The sequence below is a fragment of the Cetorhinus maximus genome, chromosome 1 (assembly GCF_964194155.1).
Source record: "Cetorhinus maximus chromosome 1, sCetMax3.hap1.1, whole genome shotgun sequence".
NCBI lineage: Eukaryota > Metazoa > Chordata > Chondrichthyes > Lamniformes > Cetorhinidae > Cetorhinus > Cetorhinus maximus.
The window spans coordinates 10,723,751-10,746,106 of NC_135879.1; the positions used below are offsets into that span (position 1 = coordinate 10,723,751).

The following is a 22,356-nucleotide window of genomic DNA, read 5'->3' on the forward strand; positions in this document are numbered from 1 at the left end:
CCCAGTGGTTCTATGGAAACATCATCAGTGAAATGCCACTGATCAAGACTCAATATTGGAAGGTACAAGGTCGCACTTATGAGGTTTTCTTTTTAAAAAAGTTATGGCTGGTGTCACAGAGAAATTTCACTTAATCTCTAAGAATCACAGAAATCAATGAGTTGGGAAAAGTCCATGACATATGTTGCAGGACTAAGGGAGTGCTGCAGTGTCGGGCGTGCCATCTTTCAAATGATCTTAAACTGAGGCACTATTTACCTGTCAGGATGAATATAAAAGATCCCTGGTGACTATCTGAAGAAGAGCAGTGGTGCTCTGTTGGTGTCCTGGCCAATATTCCCTCACAGCAAAAAACACAATTAATCTCAGTGCCATTTATAGGATCTTTGTGTGTGCAAACTGGTTGCTTTTTCCCCCTACATAATAAAAATGATTATACTTTAAAAAGTACCCAATGGCTGTAAAGCACCTTGGAACTCACTGAAGATATGAAAGGTACTACATAAATGCAAGTTATTCTAGGGCAACCTTGCATTGTACAGCACACAAAAAAAATACAGGTTTAATTTTATTTATTTTTTTAATACCAGTGCAGTTCACCAAATGGAGCCAACATCTCCATTAATAGTAATACACAAAAGACAAAATATGTAAAAAAAAAGGTCCATTTGACACAGAATTCAAATCACCCTTGTTTTCAACATCACAGTAAGCTGGTCTCTCACACAACTTTCAAGATTTATTTTGAGAAGTGCAAAACCTTTTTGGCCTCTCAAGAACTCATTTGCTAAACATTTCAGGGAAGGTTTCCTCTGTCTGCTAAACTGTAGAATAAGTTTAGAAAGAAGGCCTCTGCCATTTTGCAATGAGTAGCACACAGGAGGAGACTGTCCCCTATAAATAGATGCGGGGTTGCTTAACAACCAAGATCACTGTCGGCTGGGTCTCAAATCAGCCAGGTCTGCTTCAGAATATATTTAATAAGGAAACAGCCTGGTTCATCATCAATCTGTTGAAAACAGATACATTTTTATATAAAAAAAAGCTAGCAGGAAATTGTTAAAATTGTCAATTTATAAAATTACTTTAAACAGTTCTTTGCCCCATGTCAGAGTGATCTCTTGATTCCCATGTGTCAAAGTCTCTGATTAATGCCTTAATTCTGCAGCTTGCACTCAGAACAATAAAGGTCCTCCCTCAACCACAAATACTAGGTACATTTCAGGAAGTCTTTAGGGGCAGGAGGGGATTGTGTTCTTTATCACTGCTCACAAAAAAATCTTATGAAGAGAACCTGGAAGAGACATTTCCATGTACAAGGGCAAATCCAAGGGTGCAAGTTTGTTGGTCTCCTTGGCAATGATGAGGCGCGTGCTTTTCTGTGCAGAAACACAAAGACAACAGAGAACCACAACCATTCAGACATAATAACTTTACTTTTTAAGTTTCTTCTGTGCTGCTTTCTTCTTTACCATTTGGAGCCGTTTCATAGCATTAAGCTGCGACTCTTGAGATGTCGGCAACTTAACGACAGAAGGGTTGACTGTTTCGGTGGGTGTCTTGGCACCATTGTTACCAGCAGTGCCAGTCGATGTGCCCCCTCCATTCCCACTGCTGGACTGGATGCCACTGCTCCCTGGCCCAGTGAGCCCTACTTTGCTAACATTGTCGTTGCTGGATGATCGGTTGAGGCTTGGTTTCCCCAGAGTTAGGGGAGGGGGTGGTTTAATAGGTGCAGTGCTGGAGTTAATGCCTGTGGTCATTTTTGACCCCAGCCCGGCTTTGGAGGTTGCCAGTCCAGACAGACCCACTGCTTTTTGATTCGTGGAAGATGCAGTGGGCTTCCCACTGGTGCTTTGTACAGATGATCCCAGTTTAGCTGTGGATGGTGCTGCAGTAGATGTTTTAGCTCCAAACGCAGCCCATCCTGTAAGACCACTAACAGAAGAGGAGGAAGTATTAGAGTTGGAGGAATTCCCAGAAGCAGATGAGGATGTCTGCAAAACGAACAGAAAAAAAATGTTTTAACCTACAAAAGAACAGTTTTGAGCAGGGTGAAAATACATAGACCTTCAGCAAGCACTTTATAAATGGCAAATCTTAAATTTTACTCAACTCTTCCAGTGGCTTTTACATTAAAGTGGTTACAACAACAGCAACTAGCATCTATAGCACCTTTAACATAGCAAAACAGCCCAAGGTGCTTCAGAGGTGTCCAATAAAGCAACAAAATTGACACACAAGTCAAAGGAAGAGACATCTGAACAGGTGAACAAAAGCTTGGTCAAAGAGGTAAGTTTTAAAGGGAATCTTAAAGTAGGAGAGAGAGTTGGAGATTTTTAGAAAACGCATTCTGGAGCTTTAAACCGAGGCAGCTGAAGGTAAGGTTGCCAACAATGGGGTAAAGGAAGTTGAAGATGTGCAAAAGGCCAGAATTGGAGTAGTAGAGAGTTGTGGGACTGGAGGAGGTTACAGAGATGGGAAAGGGCAAGACTATGGGGAGATTTTAAAGTAAGAATGAGGATATTAAAATTGATGTGCTTGGGGGTGGGTGGGGAGGTGGTGAGACAGAGGCCAATGTAGATCACGAAGCAAAGGGGTGACAGGTGAACTTGACTTTGTCCTTAATTACCTCTGGTTAAGTATTTTACCCCTCCTTAATGCATAGCATTTAATTCACAAACTAAAACATGAAGATGATCCAACTTGACAAGCTATCTGTTGGTGACTGTGATGTTTGCAGTGTAATTGTGGTAATACAATAGTCTGGGCAAAACATACTGAGCTGAAACATTTTAGTTGCCTAGGCCTGTTAGCGGGAATGAACCTTATCAGGATACATGGAAAAGAGTTTTAGGGTTTTGATGGTCTATTTATTTAACAAGGACAAGTCACATAAATTAAGTCGATGCTTTAAGGCAGGCAAGTTTAAGCTTTTGACAGATACATTGCACGGAGTTTTAGGGTTAAATAAAAAGGCCCACTGCTCTATCACACCCAATACACTGTCCCTTTCAATGTAAGCACAGGAATGTAACATCTGTCCTTTTACCTCCTGCCTCTTGACCATCCAAGGCCCTAAGCACTCCTTCCAGGTGAAGCAGCAATTTACGTGCACTTTTTTCAATATGGTATATTGTATTCACCGCTCACAATGTGGTCGCCTCTACACTGGGGAGACCAAACGCAGATTGGGTGACTGCTTTGCGGAGCACCTCCATTCAGTCCGCAAACATGACCCTGTGCTTCTAGTGGCTTGCCATTTTAATTTGCCACCCTTGCTCTCACACCGACATCTCTGTCCTTGGCCTGCCGCACTGTTCCAGTGAAACACAATATAAACACGAGGAATGGTACCTCATCATTCGATTAACCACTTTACAGCCTTCTGAAAACAACACTGAGTTCAACAATTACAGACTGTTAACTCTGCTCCCACTCCACCTTTATGTTTTCCTTTGCTTTTTCCTTTTTAATATTTTCTATTGCATTTTTCAGTTTTTCCTCTTATTTTTGTTTTCTGACAGCAGCACACCTGCTCTTTGTTGTTCCCTTTGTTGCCCCATCACCATTCCTTTTGTCTTTGAAGACTAACCCTTCTGTCATTCAATCTCTCCTCTCTTCCACCCGACACAAACCTTCCTTTTGTCCCTTTTCCCACAAAACCCTTGCTCAAAACCTATTCCATTTCTAATTTTCTCCAGTTCCGATGAAAGGACATTGACCTGAAGCATTAATTCTATTTCTCTCTCCACAGATGCTGACAGACCCACTGAGTATTTCCAACATTTTCTGTTTTTATTTTAGATTTCCAGCCTTCTGCTTTTCAAATAGGGTTTTAGGGGCTAGAGATAAAGATTAAATCCATATTGTCATGCATCTTAAGCTGATGACATCAAATGAACTCACTTTTCTGTTCAGGATTTATCTACTAATCATGTGGTTGCATTTGAAACAAACCTCTAGGTCCCCAAATTTCACATGGGAGAAGCAGCAATTAAGGAATACAAATCAATCTCAGCTTTAAAGGCTCAGTGGGTCCACTGAGTCACAAGGTTCCAGGTTCAAGTTTCACTCCAGGGCTTGAGTACAAAAATCAAAATCGACATTCCAGTGCAGTACTGAGGGAGCGCAGCACTGTTGAAGGTGTTGTCTTTTAGATGAGATGATGAAACAATGCCCTATCTGCCTACTCAGGTGGATGTAAACGATTCCACCATTTTGAATAAGAACAGGGGAGTTATCCCCGGTACCCTGGTCAATATTTATCCCTCAATCAACAGCACAAAGACAAATTATCTGGTCATTAACACAGTGCAACCACTGCAATCCATGCCAGCGAGACATGGAAGAGAACAGCAAAGGTGTCACGTAAGTTTGACGTCTATCCTGGGCATCATGTGGAGAGACAGCATTGGTTATCACCAACGAAGAAGTATTACAGAGGACTGGTCAGAGGTGCCTGTCAGACATTGTGATGGAGAGATGGCTGAGGCTGGCGGGACATGTACTGCACCTGCTGCTGAACATAAGCACGAGTGGCAGTAGAGTGGACACCACTGGATGGAAGAAGATGGGGCCGACTAAAGATGACCTGGCGAAGTACAGTTAAGGGGAGCCTTCAAGAACAGGACACCATCTGGGTTGGAGCGAAAGAGATTGTGACAGAGTCTTGCTGCCTATTGTCCTGCATGGGACTGGAGGAACTAAGTCTAAGTAAGTAAAGTATCACAGTGCTGTTTGTGGGAGTTTTCTGTGTGTATATTGGCTGCCATGTTTCCTATATTGCAACTGTGACAATGCTTCAAAAGGTACTCCAAAAGCACTGTAAAGCACTTTGAGATGTCCGGTGGTTGTGAAAAGCACCAAATAAATAAATGCAAGTCTTTTTTTAAGGCTCGACTGACGGGGCTTCCTGCCACAAGTGATCCCAGAGCTACAGGTTGAGCATCCCTACGTTAAAATTGTTGATTTTATATAAAAATGTGGAAAACATTTCCCATTAGTACATATTTTCATAAGGGTTGTCTGCATTCAGTGGTTCTTTAATTGATTTTTTTTTTGAACTTCAAACGAGCCATACTCCCCAGTAAGAAACTTTCAACTGACTTTTCAAGGAAAACTGGATAAATATTTGAGCCAGCAGAAAATACAGGGCTATGCAGATAGAGAGCAGGTTGATTTTGGATTGCTCTAGCAAGAGCTGGTGAAGACACAATGGACAAAGTGACCCTCTCCTTTGCTCCTTTTATGGTTCTAAAAACATCAGCTGGAATCCAGAACAACATGCAAAACATCATATCTGGGGTAGAAATAGTTCAATGAATCTAATGATGCACCTGCCTCCCCTTTCTAATTAACCCACCAGTGAGAAGCACGAAACAATGCAATCAAAAACAAAAATTAAAGACTGGTGCTCTGTTTCATTCCTGGGGCTCAGAAGACCCTCTCTCTGTGAAGTCTGCTCCTTTACATTCCCTGGTCTGAGGACAGAAGCTGAATCCTGCATGTCTGGGAGGATGCCTTACAGTGCAGCATCACCCCACCTCCAAGGGCCCTTTCCTTTTCTTCTCGAATCTGGAGGTACAGCTCTACCTATCCCACATTATAAAATATTGGCCTCTCCAGATGCGCACTCTCCCAATGTGATCATGCAAATGAATTGATTGAGTACTGCGCCAAAATAAACAAGTGGCGTTACCACCAGCAACGCTGACAGAATCACAGCGAGAACATCGTGGGGTTTTCACCTTCAGCTAACATATTTTAGGAGCAGCTATGCCCTGTACCTGGATACAGCATCCAGAACAAGAGGTTTACTGTGCGAGCTTTAAGGAGTCTTACAATATACAAAGAACAGTGCTCTCTTCTAAGTCACAATGCCGTTATATAGCCGTTTTATGAGAGGTATAATTGATTCATTTGAAGAAGCTCCTCAGATTCCATCATATTTGTAAAGTACCAAATAATAATTCACACATTCAACTGATCTAAAGTTGATTTGTCTAAGAACCAGAGCTTTTGGCTTTTATAGATAACACCTAAGTGAATATCTTTTAGATTTTGGCCACAAAGGACTGATTTCTTGCCGGATAAAGTTCCCCAACATCCCTGAAGTGTTTTTTTTCTAATTGCCCTTCTAAGCTGCAAGAACCTAAAGAATTGCAAACAAGACTGTTGGAATAGCTTTATACACATTCCTTAACCCAGCTGATTCCCTTAGCCCTGCTTCAGCTGAAGACGATTCTTGGCTACGGCTCCGTGGAAGATTGACTGGTCTATACTTCTTGTACCTTACTATTGACTCCTGGTAATTCAGAAGTAATTTTCTTGGTTAATGAAGAAAAAAACGTAATTATCTGTTCATTCAAATTGTAAGATAATTTACAGTAGACTGAATTGGTAGGTTCACCTAATCTACCTCCTTATGCACGACATCGCCTTTCAAAAGGGGCTGCAAGCAATTTTTAAGCTTAAGCAGTAATACACTGGGCGATATTTTTAGCTGCCCACCTTCATCAGCAAAGATAACCTGTACAAAAGGCAGTTACTGCACCTTTACTTCAGTTCTCTTGAAGGCTTGAAATGTGGTCACTTCTTGTTTAAGTTTCATTTCGGGTTTCTTCACCAAGGGATCTTTTACTGAAGGAGCAGTGTTAGCAACTGAGTTGGAAGCTTTTGGAGCAGCCTTTTGTGTCTTCTGCGCCTAATATAAGGAAATAACATTCTGTGATGAACATACTTATCAGAGTTTGTTAACTATGATAGTAAATGTCCCCTAGTTTGATTTCAACCATTAAAATATTTTGCAACTATTCTAGCTCACACCATCACACTGTTCGGTAATAATAATGTTTATTTCATTCAACCTATCATTCTCTGGCCCATCATCACTATATTTTAGCTAGTCAGTCATTTTCAACATTTTCATCTTCTGTGAAACACCTGCTAAAATTAACAACACCAAGCACTCAGGTGCAGTTATATGGGCTGACTGGAAAATAAACTCTTACCATTTTCTTCATCTGCCTTGTACAGCGGGCACAATACCATACTAGCCGTGGGTCGTTCACATCCTTGTCCGTCACTTGGGGTTTATGGCAGTCTTGGTGGTAAAGGTTGTGACATTCTTGACATTCTACCAGCTGATTGCCTGATGTAACAGTCATCTGGCTATAAGTATAGCAAACAGTCATTATTAGTGCCATTAAAAACTTAACAGACTATCTTATTCTGTTAAAGTATACACTGTATTATATCAGCACTTCAGTGTATTATACCCTTTTCAATGCAATGTACAGATTATCCCCCAATAACAAATTTGACTGAATTTTTTGAGGAGGTGACCAGGTGTATAGATGAGGGTAGTGCAGTTGATGTACTTTATATGGATTTCAGCAAAGCCTTTGACAAGGTCCCACATGGGAGACTTATAAAGAAGGCAAATGCACATGGGATACAGGGTAATTTGATAAGGTGGATTCAAAATTAGCTTAGTTGTAGGAGACAAAGGGTGATGACAGAAGGATGCTTTAGTGACTGGAAGCCAATGTCCAGTAGCGTACCACAAGGATCTGTGCTGGGTCTCCTATTATTTGTCATTTATATAAACGACATAGATGACTACGTGGGGCGAAGGATTAGTAAGTTTGCAGATGACACAAAGATTGGCCGGGTGGTTAACAGTGAGGTTGAGTGTCTTGGGCTACAGGAAGATATAGACAGGATGGTCAAATGGGCAGATAAGTGGCAGATGGAATTTAACCCTGAAAAGTGTGAGGTGATACACTTTGGAAGGAGTAATTTGACAAGGAAGTATTCAATGAACAGCATGGCACTAGGAAGTTCTGAGGAACAAAGGGACCTTGGTGTGTGTGTCCGTAGATCTCTGAAGGCAGAGGGGCATGTTAGTGGGGTGGTGAAAAAGGCATATGGGACACTTGCCTTTATCAATCGAGGCATGGATTACAAAAGTAGGGAGGTCATGTTGGAGTTGTATAGAACCTTGGTAAGGCCACAGTTGGAGTACTGTGTGCAGTTCTGGTCACCACATTATAGGAAGGATGTGATTGCACTGGAGGGGGTGCAGAGGAGATTCACCAGAATGTTGCTTGGGATGAAACATTTAAGTTATGAAGAGAGGTTGGATAGACTTGGGTTGTTTTCGTTGGAGCAGAGAAGATTGAGGGGCGACCTGATCGAGGTGTACAAGATTATGAGGGGCATGGACAGGGTGGATAGGGAGCAGCTGCTCCCCTTAGTTGAAGGGTCAGTCACGAGGGGACATAAGTTCAAGGTGAGGGGCAGGAGGTTTAGTGGGGGGATGAGGAGAAAAACCTTTTTACCCAGAGGATCGTGATGGTCTGGAATGCGTTGCCTGGGAGGGTGGTGGAGGCGGGTTGCCTCACGTCCTTTAAAAAATACCTGGATGAGCACTTGGCACGTCATAACATTCAAGGCTATGGGCCAAGTGCTGGTAAATGGGATTAGGTAGGTAGGTCTGGTGTGTCTCATGTGTCGGTGCAGACTCGATGGGCTGAAGGGCCTCTTCTGCACTGTGAGATTCTGTGAATAATAGACTGAATGTCACTAGTAAACTTGCAGTTAATACATAACAGTCACTAATTCTTCAGTATGATTACTTCCAGAAGTAGAAGAAAGTTGATCATTGGGCTGGGCTCAAATTGCTGGGAGTTCTATTTCAGCTGCATAGCTGTGAAAACCAGTATGACGGAAGTGCCTGGGAATGTGTTTTAATTGAAGGGCACAGATAAAGGCAAGAATGACTTGTTACAGTCAATGCAAAATTTGATATTTTGTGAAATGCTGTAAATGTTCTGCATATCAAAATGGAATAAGTTATCCAGCTGTTTCGTTGAGGCTGCCAAATGATGATGCAATATGAGCAGTGTTGCAGCTGTCTGACTTTGTTTTACCCATTTCTGTTACAGCCAGCATAGAGAGAAGACAAGTCCTAACAACAAGTGTTAAAAATGCACTGCCCCATCCAATAACCACCACACCCCCACTAGTGACTTGCTCTACTGAAAATTTCTGAAGTTTCATTTTTTGTGGGTCCCTTTATTGTCACCTGCTCATTTAAGATTTTCAAAATAACATCCAAAGATTTGTTTGGGAAGATTTTGAAACTACGCCTTGTCATAAGGTTACTTTATAATTAACTATGGAATGTACCCAATGCTACTCTGCAATTAACTAAACAACTGAGAGCACATTTCAAAAAGTCATGTGAATGGTACACATTATTACTTTAGAATACATACATGCATGTACACATGCACAGCACACAATACAACTTATTATCCTTTATTTTCTGAACTTTATATCTTTCTGGTCACCAGAACACAAAGGTTATCCTGGAACTTGGTACTTTTGGCATAATTTCCCAAGGGTTTGCATTCTCAATTGCCTCTTTTAGAAATAAGTGGAAGTGGCAGGAAAGGAAAGTCATAGCTATCCTATACAGACTCTATACACAGATCGACTCAGGAGTACATGCAGATAGGATGCTTGTGGCCCACATTGAGAACACAAAGGTTAAGCAAAGGAAGGCCTCTTGCCACGCTGCTTATCCTTCTGCTGTAACTAATGATTTCCGCATCTCAAAATAAACCTACATCTTGAATAATTCCAAAATTTTTAACTCCTGTTCCATAACTATCAGATAAAGAGGAACTACAATATCATCTATTAGTAAATAAGTCCGATTAGAAAGTGACACATTTACTTAGCCAGCTCTCATTAGAAATATGGACATTGGAGTTTATGATGGATAGATTAAGAGCTAGGACAGAACATATGGATTTAAGATAAGGAATTAATCACCTCCATGCACTCTAATCCAATTATCCTTTTCCGTCTCCTTAACTCAACATAATTTGAACACTACATTTGATCTCAGCTCCATGTGTGCAAAGCTCCAGATGATCAACTTGTAAAAGTAAAAATCTCTCATACCGACACACGACACACGCCAGTCCCATTTCCATGGCAAAATCTTCTGCGCTCTCGAAGCCAGGTAAGTCAGGCATCGGCAGTTCTTTGCTGGACTGAACAGTGATGGGAGAAGATAGATTCTCTGCTTTCTCCAGCCTGGCTTTTTTCTGGGGGTCAACTCCCTCCAGGGGGTCTAGTTTAACCTTTCAAAAATTGGAAACATTTGCAGAGTTAACTAATCAGTCAATCATTATAAATTAAGATAAAGAACAGCACCTTAAATGCTTATATTCCTTGTTTTAGGGCAAAATACAGAGCAACCAATTTAAGATCAAATCCCGTTACAAATGATAAAAGCAAAATATTGTGGATGCTGGAAATTTGAAATAAAAATAGAAAATGCTGGAAAAACTCAGCAGGTCTGACCCTCTGAAGAGCTCTGAAGAAGGGTCATGCAGACTCGAAACGTTAACTGTTTCTCTCTCCAGATGCTGTCAGGCCTGCTGAGTTTTTCCAGCATTTTCTGTCTTTATTCCCGTTACAAATGATCCTGTTGCCTTTGAACTATTTTAAAATAACTTTTCTCAGGACAAAAATCAGACATTTAATAAGCACATTCGCACAAGGTGAGATTTTAGTTATATTGTTCCAATTCATGATTGCTTACAGTTCATTGTCAATAATCTGAACTCCCTTGTGTACAGTAAACAGTTTTTATATATAAAGATTCATATGTAGTTGTAGAACTAATTCAGCCAGAAACTTCTTACCTTTTCAGCTGGTCTCTTCTCAGCTTCCTTCTTGGTTTTCTCACTGGAACTGGATTTTCCATTGTTGCCTGATGACAGAGATGAGGACACTTTGGAATCCTGCTTCGTAGAACTGGATTTGGAGCTAGTAGCTATCTTAGGTGTTTCAACTTCCTAAGCAAGGAGTATACATCAGCGTCAATATGATTTCTGAACTAAGGCAAATCAGTTGGTCACAACAACAACTGATACTTATACAGTGCCTTTAACTTGTTAAATGTTTTCTTAAATGAAAATGTTCCATGATGTGTGACAGAAGAATCAAACAAAATTTGTCACAGACCCTGACCAAAAGCTTGGCCAAAGGAGTAAGTTTTACGAATGTCTTTTAAAGGAGGCAAGAGGACTAGAGAAGGGTGGGGGGGTTAGGGAAGGAATTCCAGGACTTAAGACTTTGGAAGCTGAAGGCATCGATGCCAATAGGTAAGCGACTAGCATCAGGAATGCTCAAGAGGCCATCATCAGAGGAGCACAAATTTCTTGGAGGGTTGTAAGGCTGTAGGAGGTTACGGAGATAGGGATGAGCAAGGCCAAGGCCATCAAGGGATTTGAAAACAAGGAAGAAAATTTTAAAATTGAGGTGCTGCTTATCGATGGGCCAATGCAGGTCAGCAAGCACAAGCGGAGGATGCAGGGTTTTGGATGACCTCAAGTTTATGGAGGGGGGAATGTGGGAGGCTGGCCAGGAGTGTTCTGGAATAATCAAGACTAGAGATAACAAAGGCATGGATGAGGATTTCAGTTGCGGATGAGTTGAGGCAAGGCTGGAGTCGTGCAATGTTACAAGGTGAAATAGGTGGTTTTAGTGATGGTGCTGGTGAGAGGTTGGAAGCTCATCTTCCGGTCAAATATAACACCAACATTGTGAACAGGCTGATTTAGCCTCAGAGCTGCCAGGGAGAGGGATTCAGTTATGGAACAGAGTTTCTGGAGGGGGTGGAAGACTTTGGTCCTTCCAAAATTAAGGCGGAAGAAACTTCTGCTCATCCAGTACTGGAGGTGGACAAGCAGTCCGGTAATCTAGAGATATCTGGGATTTCCAAGGAGTGTCACAATGATGGAAGAACTCAATAACATGGTCAAAGTATCTCATATAAATCAGGCTGTTACAGGAAACCACAAGTACTTGTTGATATGTCCAGATAAATTTCTCTGTCATGCTGGGACAAATTACGCTAGAGAGCAGAAAAACAAGGAACACAATTTGGAGTATTTGCCACCTGTGGTAATTCTAACCTAGTAGAGAACTGTGGGTAGGGGGAGGCGAGTCAGTTCCACACAGAATCACGGTTAATAGCGCTGCCACCAGGCTTGCATAGCATATGGAGAGGTAAAGGGGATGGGAGGAGTGGAAATCACTTAAATCAGTCTGGTTTAATATTGTGCCAATGCTGTTGGCTGTTCCTTCTCTATTGATCCTGCTAGAAATAGCAGGACCCACTGCGTCTTAGTTGTAATTTTTCAGATACCGCATTAAAAAGACCAAGGAAAGTTGGCCTTTTTCACAATGGGGTTGGAATTCAAATAAGGGAGTGATGCTTTAGCATACACTTTGACGAGACCCCAGTTGGAGTACTGTGCCCAGTTTTGGACACTGAATCTCAAAGAAGATAAAGTGGCCTTGGAGTAGGAACAACATAATTTCACCATAACAATAGTAGAGTTTTATTATTGCTTAAAGCTGCCTTTTAGTCCCTCGAGTTTAGAAGTTTGAAGGGTGATCAAATCAAATGATTAAGGGACTTGATAGAGTAGATATAAAGAAAATCTTTCGACTTATGGGGGAATTCCAGATGAGAGGCACAATCTCAAAATTGAAGCTAAGCCAATAGGGAGTGAATTAAGGAAGCACTTCTTCCACAAAAAGGGTTGTGGAAATCTGGAACTTGCTTCCTCAAAACGCTGTGGCTCCTGAGTCATTCTGAATTTTCAAGACAAAGGGTAAGTGAGGGTATCAAGGGATATGGACAAATACAGGTAAATGGAGTTGAGGTACAGATTAGCCATGATGTTACTGAATGATGGAACAGACTTGAGGCACTGAACTATCTGCAGTTTGGGTATTACAATTCAAATTTGCTGGTCACAAATTAAACATACAGGAGTTGTGGCCTAGCTATTCCCCTTTGAAACAAATTCATCTGTTGTGCCCTTATAAGGTTCCAGATTCAAGATCATTCAAGAAATATGCTGGACTGCGAGCTCTCTGTTAGGAGAGCCTTACACCTTTGACATATGTTGTACAAGGTTCCAGCAGGCACAATAAGACAGCAAGGAATTTGGATTCTGGTTTTCTAGCTTACCACATAAACAAGCTGTTACTCTCAGCAGGGGGAGAAAAAAGTGAAATTAGGTCAAATGGGAAGGGGTTGTAAATATTTTAATAGTTCCAAAGTAAAAATACATTATTCTCTATCAAAAAAATGTCAAGACAGAACTTGCATTTATATAGCAACTTTCACAATCCCTCAGTATGCCCCAAAGTGTAGACATTGCTCTTGTGCAGACAAATGTGGCAGCCAATTTGTGCACAGCATTGTCCCACAAACAGCAATGAGATACAATATCAGTTAATCTATTTTTAATAGGGGTGGTTCAGGGGGAATTTGGTTTCTTAAAGGGAAATTCTACAGTCATTTGAACAGGCAAACATGGCTTCAGTTTAAATCCTCATTAAAAAAGGGTCCCTCCCAACAGTGCAGGAATCCCTCAGTAGTGTCAGCTTGACTGCTCAAGCACTGGAGTGGCATTTGGATCCATAACCTTTTGCCTCAGAGCTGACAGTACTACCTTCTGAGACATACTGATAGACGATCCCCAGAGAATCTTCTTAACCTATTTTTAAAATGTGTTAGAATATTCAGAGGATGATTGTTTAAAATAAATAATGTATTCTTTCTCACAATCACGTATCAGAGCTTTGAAGCAACACTGACAGTGATAGGGTGTAACTTTGCATTTAAATGTTTTTCAAACAGGGGGTTGCTGAACTCAACTCTGCGGTTGGGGGTGGGAAAGATTATGTTGCACAACATGAAGCAACCAAAGATCAAAAAGCATCTCAAGTTGGTTATGCCTGGGAGCGTGTTAACTGCCTATCCTCTCGAATAAATATAAATGTACAATAGTAGCAAAAGCAAATATATAAACATTCTTTAGATACCAGTAATGTGCCTCACATCTATAGATTAAGCTTTAAGACTTAACACTTCACAAATAATGACACTCAGAATGTACATGGTTTTTGATGACGAGGTTACAGTTTCTAACTGCCTTTCAGAGGTAGAAACCTAATTGTACATTGTTTCATGTGGCTCCCATTGTACCATTTCTGATGATATTCCACATATGACAATAAAACATGTTTAGAAATACTGCAAGCAGCATTTTCAATGAAAAAATGCTCATAATTTGAGGCACAGTTCAACATTTAATTTCCAATATCCTCTCATTTGTCCTTTTAACACACCAATTCTAGACAAGGGATTAAGACAGGAAATGTGCTCTGCGGTTTCGATTGTTGTTTTACACCTGGCCACTAGGTGATCTAAATAAGGCTTCTGTTCTGATTTTCCCACATCTATAGGAGGATTGACTCGATTTAGTTGGCGTTGCTTTGTAATGGACAAGAACAGAAACTCACAGCCAGGAAGCCATTTCTTATTAAGCCATACATTTTCTCAATATTTTGTTAAAAGGCCTACAGCTTTAATTCGCTCCCCACCATTCTTACTTTCCTGCTCAACTTCCCTCAGCAGTGATTTTTCTTTGGGTAACCTTTCAGGTTATTTCTCTCACTCATCTCAAAAATTGCAAATATGTACCCAAATACTTGGTAGAGTCACCATGTAATCAGCCAAATGGAGAACTGCCTGAAATCACTTTATAAGGGGAACATCACTTAAATGATACCAGCTCCTAGACATTTACAGCACTGAAAGAGGCCCATTGTGCCTGTGCCAGTTCTTTGCTGGAGAAATCCAAAACTGATCCCACTGTTCTGACAAAAGATCATCAACCTGAAACATTCAATCTTTTCTCTCTCCCCACAGACACTGCCAGACCTACTGAATACTCCCAGCACTTTGCTTTTATTAATCACTCCACTGCACTGCACTCTCTCCATAGTCCTCCCTTCAAGGATGCAGTGGTCTCTGCCTTATATAAGAAAAAGTGCACCTTCTGTGTCTGTCGAAAGCTAGAATCGCTGCCTCTGACCAAGGTCTCATCCAGCAGGGCTTTCAGTTTCTCTGCCGAGTCTTTACTTTTTGAATGGAGATAACCCAAGGCTTTCAGGAAGAGTGGGTCCAGCTCCAGGTTGGGAACAGCCATGTTCTACAAACGTGAAGCAAGAAAAGAAGATACAATTAAAGGGAGGGAACGGGGAAACCCAGCTGGCCTCATTATAACCCAATGTTTACAGGTTAGTAACCTCGAGGACCCCCCTAACGTCACCACAGCAGCAACTCAGCGCCTACCTTCGCGCGACTTCCGGTCCCACCTTTATATCCGTCCCTGGTCCTTTGGGTCCTAGCAACGGGTAACATCCGGTCCGTCCATCTATCGGGTCCCCCCGCTCCCCGGTGTCGATTAAACAAGCGGTTGCCCTCGGTGGGTTTCAGGTAACTAGGAATATGAGTACCTGGAGGGGGGGGGGAGGAAGGGGATACTGATACCTATAAATCAGCGGCTAGATCTCTGGACAATTATCTTTCGTTATTTCCCAGCTCCGGGGGCTGCATGGTTTTATCTTTCATGACAGCCAGGCGCGGCCTCACTCGCCTTCCTTCGGCCAGGTCTCCATCCCTCCTTGCTGAGCGGAGGGAATGTTCCAGTCTGATTTGTAATTAGACCCGAGATTGCAAACCTATTCGAACAGAACGCAATTTGAGATTGATGCAGCAAAACTGCCACTAGTCTATTAAACCAGAAGCAGAGCAACCCATCGCTTCTTCCCTAAACTAGGGAATTTCTGCATTTCTGTAGCACCTTTCACGGTCTCAGGACGACCCAAAGCGCTTCACGGCCAATGAAGTGCTTTTGGAGTGCAGTCACTGTTGTAATGTAGGGAATGCAACAGCCAATTTGAACACAGCAAGCTCCCACAAACAGCAAGGAGATAAATGACCAGATTGTCTGTTTTAGTGTGCTGATGGTTAACTATAGTGCCCAGGACAGTGACAGAACTCCCTTGCTGTTCTTTGAACAGTGCTAATGAATTTATTATTCCACCTTAGCAGTGATGTATTTGGCATGAGTCCTCCATTGAAATATCAGTCCAGATTATATGTCTCTAGAGTGGAACTAGAACCCACAGCCTTCTAACTCACATGTAAGAGTGCTCCCATTAAGCCGTAATTAATTACTTGCTGTTTGGACAAGCTTCAGCCAAGTCCTTTTTTATTATTTTATGGGATGTGGGTGTGACTGGCTAGGCAAGCATTTGTTGCCCATCTCCAATTACCCTTGAGAAGGTGGTGATGAGCCACTTTCTTGAACTGATGCAACCCATGTGGCATAGGTACACACACCCACAGTGCTGTTAGGAAGGGAATTCCAGGATTTTGACCCAATGACAGTGAAGGAACAGCAATATAATTCCAAATCGCTGCATGAGATGTTAAGACTAGCAATTTGGTGCTAATGAGGTTATGAAAGGCACTATATGAATGCAAGTTTCATTAACATTTTAACCCACAAGCACCATTTTAGAAGATCCAGTGTCAAGTTGAAGAACCTAGATGATGGCTAAAATGCAAGAGACTTTTGAGGTATTTTCAGGATTATGAAGTTTTTCACAATATTATCAAGAATCTGAAAAATTAGCGATAAAAATATTGACATCTTCACATCTGTGCTTAATGATTCACTGTGCTTGCAGTGTATGAACTGTGTATGCAAAACACTGCCAGGCATGTACACATCACTCCATAGAAAAGAGCGTCTTTGCTGTGTTTCTTGGGGCCATCTGTCAATTCTTTCACGAATGACCTTTTGATTACTTGGCCTCTTCCCAAAAGTGCTATGAAATTTTTATGCATGTTCATGGACCATTTAATCTCTTTTAGTGTACTGCATATTTTAACTAAAAGTATGCAGCAATTATTTTTGATCTTTTCTCCTTGCCTTCCATTTGCCAGGAATTCTAATTTGTTTTCAGCTTTTACATTGGCTAGAAAATAGCTGCTTCACAACTAGTAGGCTGGAGTTTATTTTGAAAGCTGTTTTGACTCTTCCTGTTTCCTTCTCTCTCAAAAAAACAACCCAGAAAAATTAACCTATCACCTTCAGATGCTGTATTTTTATTCCGTTGCTTGTGGCAGTCTGTAAAAATGATTTTAAAAATACATTTATGAAAATATAACTGCAAATTGTTATGCGGTGCCTATAACTATATTCTTAATGAGCTGTCTTTCAACTCTCTATAGGTAGTTGGAGAAATGAAGAACAATAGCGTGCATGAAGAGTGTTTGTACCTGGAGCTATCCAACCACACAGGAGACAAGATTTTGCCTCTCCACACATCTATTGTTTTATTTTTAATGTCCTATTGTGACTCCACATCGATTAAGGTGTTTCTTGTGCCTAATGAAGACATTGCTGGTGGTCCCTTGTGGAAGAAAGGAGCACTAGCCAACATTCCCATCAGCATCCTTTCCCAGCAGGAGCTTCCTCCAGTGGTTCGGAGTTGCCGTTTGCCTGCTCTGGTGGAAAAGGATGGGAAGTTTTGTCGCGCTGGCCTTGCTGTGGTATTGAGACACATTATACGGAGGACTTGTGATGCAGACTGCAATAGGAAGGATGTTTCAGAGCTGCTTGGCTTCAAAAAGACCTGTTTGAAGGCTTGTGCTGAGGTGAGTGTTTAGGGATGTAGGGTCAGGAGAAGGCCATTCAGCTCTTTGAACCTGTTCTGTCATTAAGTTAGACCTTGGATGATGTGTACCTGAACTCTGTTTACTCAACTTTGTTCCATATCTCTTACTACCCTTATAAAATCTAACAATCTCAATCATGAAAATTCTGATTGTCTTAGCATCTACAGCCTTTTGGGGAGCAAGTTCCAGCTTTCCGGTTCCACTACCCATTTTGCGGAAAAAGTGCATTTTTATTTCACTCCTCAATGGCCTAGCTCTAATTTTAAGATAGGGTAAATACAATGAAACCATTTCCACTATCAAATCCCTCTATCATTTTGATAGTCTCTACCCACCCTTATAATATCCGCTGAGTCGGATTGGACTCCTTTTGGTGGGATTTCCTGTTTTTTTTCCCCCTGACTGTACAGACCCCTGTGTTCAGTGTTAGTGTCACCTCAGACAATGGGAGCTGGAAAATAGTGTCAACTATTCAACATTCATTTCAACTAGTCAGTTCTCTGGCCTTGTATGCAGGGAACTAAGATCAAGGAAAGTTGTAAGGTGGAGATAATTGGACTAAGGTGAATATATATAATTCAATCCCCATTTTAGTCTTATTTTTGTTACATATTTTCATTAACGGTTCTTTTACTGGTGGGAAGAGTAGAATTACAGCTTGACAGGTTTACATGGGCAGTTTCCATTAACTGCAGGTTAGTTTGTTGGCTCAGATGAGGCGTTCTGGCCTTCCAAAAAGTGTGTTGGGGTGGGGGAGGGTGTAGGGCATCCAGGCCCAACCTGCTTTCTACCCTTAATGTCATCATTAGCACATATCTTAGCTAATATCACCACCGTCAACATCTCTTTGTCCTTTTGTCTATGACATCTTTTGGCAATCTCCACCTATCACTGGCCCTCTATCCAGCTCTACCTGTCCCACCCCTCCTTAAACCAGCTTATATTTCACCTCTTTTCTATTTTTCCTTAGTTCTGATGAAGAGTCATTCGGACTCGAAACGTTAACTGTGTTCCTCTCCACAGATGCTGTCAGACCTGCTGAGTTTTTCCAGGTATTTTTGTTTTGGATTTCCAGCATCCGCAGTTTTTTGCTTTTATCTTAGTGCTTACTTATTTAGTAGCTTAACAGATCGCAAAGTATTTAATGTGATTTGAATTTCTTTGAACATGCGGAGGGTTATTGGAGCGTAGAATGCTTTGCAATTGGTTGAGGCGGAGCCTGTTGCATCTTTTAAGGGAAAAGTGGATAAAGACTGGAAGCGGAGGAAGGTACAGGGCTCCTGGGAGCGTGCAGTGCAGATGACATTTTTAGATTAGCCTGGCACTGATGCTGTGGCCTGTGTGTCCTCTTCTGAACTGTAAATCGGTATGATCCTATGGAATGACAGTGATTAGTGTTGAACAGGCAAATATTTTACATACTCTGAAATACATATGCAACAATTAGATGAATGATCATTTAATCTGTTTTTGATGGTCTTACTTGAGGGAAGAAATGTTGATCAGAAAGCCAGATGAACTCTCCTCTCTTCTTCAAATAGTGCCATGTGGTCTTTGACATCTTCTGAACCACTGAAACAGACAGCTCCTTGGTGCAATCATCATCTGAGGGATAGCACCTCTGATCATGCAGCAGTTTCTTAGTCCTGCTGTATGCACTCAAGCCTTGGACTGGGACTTGAACCCAAAACACTGTAACTTGGAGGCAAGACTGTAAACTGAGCGTGAGCACATTTTATTTACACAAACCACTTTTCCTTCCTTTGGTCATTGTGAAATTGTTTTCCAATTTTTTTTTTGTCAACAGTGACACATTTATTCACTGTTGTACAGAATTAAAATGATTAGAGAGTGCTTTAAAGAGAAAGTGCATTTCTGGCTGGGATCAGGTCACAAGTTAAATATTTGTCTTAATTCTGCTGCCCAATATATGACTAAGGAAGCAATGCATGGGACTTTGATGACCCTGATTTGAATCTAATCCAGTGATCGGAGATGGAGTGAGGAAATATTTTTCAGTTGGCAACTCGGATCTTTTAAGAAAAGGTGATTAAATTAACCCTTTTCTCACCAAAAACTGGTAGGATACCTTTAAAGCTACTTGGAAATATATGTTACAATAATTATATAAGTTAGTTAATTTTTAATGTCCTGTATATTTTTAGCTGTGTTCAGTTCCTTGCTGTAGCAATTTTCTGTTCCTATTTCAAGCTAATGCCTCATGATATGAATGAACAGTGCACATTTAGGGATGCCCAAGATGGTAGCTGTTCACGTGTTCAGTGTTAGTACAAATGTCTGTCACTTCAGACGATGGGAACTGGAAAATAGTGTAGACTATTCAACATTCATTTTAACTAGTCAGTTCTCTGGCCTTGCATGCAGGGAACTAAGATCAAGTAAAGTTGTAAGGTGGAGATAATTGGACCAAAGTCAATAGATATAATTCAATCCCCATTTAAATCTTATTTTTGTTAGATTTTTTCTTTGACAGTGCTTTCACTGGCAGGGAGAGTCACAGCATGACAGGTTTACATGGGCAGTTTCCATTATCAATGTGGACATAGGTTACAATGAAAAATGGTGACAGGAATTGTGCACAGGTATAGGATCAATATATAAATAGTTGTCCTCTTGGGGAATAATGCATTGTTCTGAGATGCTGTTTATAGCTATATATTTAGCTGCTTTCATGGTTTACTCTAAGTGATAACATTTATTTTTAATTTAACAGGAAAGTCTTAACATATAAGAGAAAATTTATTACAAAGAAGTACCCAGGACCTCCAGCATATAAACAGGCCATTTGGTCCAACTGTTCTGTGCCAGCATTTATTTTCTACATGAGCCTCCTCCCACCCTTCTTCACCTAACCCATAGTATAAATATTTATTTTAATAAGATACAGTATTGCTGTAGCATTGGGTATTCTTGTGTTGATTAGCAATATCCCCATGTACAATCATTGTATTTAACTAATAGAAATGATAGGACAACAGTTTAATTTTGCAAGTTTTGTAAGGTGTAGGATGTGTATTAATCCATAAGAGATGGTGTTAGGAAGTGTGAGGAGCAAACCTGGGAGACGGTGGTACATTTTAAAAAATATTATTGGAGAAAACTTCTTGTATAAAACTTGTATAACTTCCTTTAATATTCTGCCAAGTGTAAAATATTTGACTTTGATAAAAATCTACTATTGTATATTCAAGTAATTATTGTACTTTTTGCAATAATAGGACAGCTGCATCTTTTATTCAACATGAATTAAAGTTATTAACTCGAACATTAGCAATTCTTTTTTCAGAGAGAGAATAGTGAATATTAAAGCTTACTGTCTCTTACAATATCTGTCTCCAGTAGTATTGTTACTGAGAGTACTGTACAACACACTATACGTCAGAATGTCATCTGGAAGGACATTTAATAGCAGAGGAATTTCTTGTGCTTCATGTCCAGTTCTGTGAATGGGAGGGACAGTAATCTCCAAATAGTAGAACTGACTTTGCCCTAGTCAGTTCTGCACAGTTGCATGTTAGAAATATTGGATAAACCAACGGTCATTTCAATAGTAAAGTCTCAGTTTTGTTCTCTGTCTATTAATGGCAGCCGTGTTAAAGGCAAGTTCCAGTTGGCCAGTGATCAGTTTTGCTTGACTTAGTGAACTAATTTGGTGGACACTGGGCACAGAGTAAGTTGTAGGAAGTCCAGATCTGTGCAAAATCAGTCTGCAGTGCCAAACTTAAAAACGAGGCATCAACAATCATTTGTGTTTATATAGTGCCTTTGAAGCTGTAAAACATCCCAAGGCGCTTCACAGGAGCATTACCTGACAGAATTTGACAGTGTGATATGTAAGGAGCTATTAGGACAGATAGCCAAAAACAAGTGGCATAGAGGTAAATCTTAAGGACGTTAAATGAGAAGAGATAGGATAGTGGAGAGTTTTGGGAGGGGTGGGGGTGGTGGATTCCAGAGATTAGGGCCTAGGCAGCTAATGGCATGGTGGTTGAGGGAAATCTGGGGTGTACAAAAGACTAGAATGAAAAGAACAGAGATCTCAAAAAGTTTTGGTCAGGAGGAGGTCACAGAAATAGGGAATTAAGCGAGCAATACCAATGAGTTAAGAAAGATGGTCTTACATTTATATGGCATCTTATCACCTTCTGCAGCAACATCTTAAGCACTGGACGTATAGTGAATTTCTTTTGAGATGTAATGATTGTAATGATTATTGTTCACAAAGGTGAATGTAGCAGCCACTTTTCGCTAGTAAGATTCTACAAGTATTCATGAAATGAATGACTAGCTAATCTGATATGGTGGAGGGGGAGTAATGTTAGCAAGCAATCACTCTTTTTCAAATGTAGCAGAAAATGTTTAACATCCAGTTGACAGAACAAAATTGGAGATCATGTCGCCTATGAGGAATTTAATCTCTCACTCCCTCACGATTGTGTATGGAAGTCTTAAAATGACTTCAGTCAACAATGTTAGATTTTGGAATCTAAGCCTGTCCATACTATAAATTTCTATTCTGCATTTCACAGTTCTTTATTTTATTACTTTTAAGGTTATTTATAGCCAATGATTGATTTTTGGAGGACAGCATAAAATCTATTTTGCATTTGGAATGAATCTCAGACATTACTGGAAGCAATCCAGCACAAAATGATCTCAAAAAATCTTGGAAGTATGTTTTTCCCGCAGTGTCC

The 22,356-nt window shown here is 40.7% G+C and overlaps 2 protein-coding genes across 7 annotated transcripts in view; one reads left to right on the forward strand and one right to left on the reverse strand.

Moving 5' to 3' along the window:
• Positions 1–559: 559 nt before the first annotated feature.
• Positions 560–19,218, reverse strand: ints12 (integrator complex subunit 12). 2 transcript variants are annotated; one of them, XM_078531256.1, is made up of 7 exons: positions 19,125–19,218; positions 14,946–15,101; positions 10,728–10,880; positions 9,979–10,160; positions 7,014–7,173; positions 6,557–6,706; positions 560–1,997 (listed from the first exon to the last, which is right to left on the reverse strand). In XM_078531256.1, exons 1-7 carry the CDS (start codon positions 19,200–19,202, stop codon positions 1,434–1,436), a joined length of 1,443 nt encoding a protein of 480 aa, XP_078387382.1. In that variant the 5' UTR covers positions 19,203–19,218; the 3' UTR covers positions 560–1,433. The 2 variants fall into 2 exon arrangements, with proteins under 2 accessions (XP_078387382.1, XP_078387468.1); XM_078531342.1 differs by lacking the exon at positions 19,125–19,218 and adding an exon at positions 15,245–15,354.
• Positions 15,318–22,356, forward strand: part of gstcd (glutathione S-transferase, C-terminal domain containing) — a 166,540-nt gene continuing 159,501 nt past the window's right edge. For 2 of the 5 annotated variants that reach the window (XM_078530793.1, XM_078531053.1), the window contains exons 1-2: positions 15,318–15,388; positions 17,195–17,620. In XM_078530793.1, coding sequence (XP_078386919.1) covers positions 17,207–17,620 — 414 coding nt within the window. In that variant the 5' untranslated portion in view covers positions 15,318–15,388; positions 17,195–17,206. The remainder of the gene's footprint in view (positions 15,389–17,194; positions 17,621–22,356) is intronic. The other 3 variants (XM_078530885.1, XM_078531119.1, XM_078530977.1) reach the window with 2 other exon arrangements.

Coding starts and splice junctions, on each gene's coding strand:
- ints12 (XM_078531256.1), bottom strand. CDS start 19,202: ATGTCAAAGACCACATGGCACTATTTGAAGAAGAGAGGAGAGTTCATC. Junction 10,881..14,945: donor GCTTTCGACAGACACAGAAG/GTGCACTTTTTC, acceptor CTCCTTGCTTAG/GAAGTTGAAACACCTAAGAT. Junction 6,707..7,013: donor CAAGGCAGATGAAGAAAATG/GTAAGAGTTTAT, acceptor TCCTTATATTAG/GCGCAGAAGACACAAAAGGC.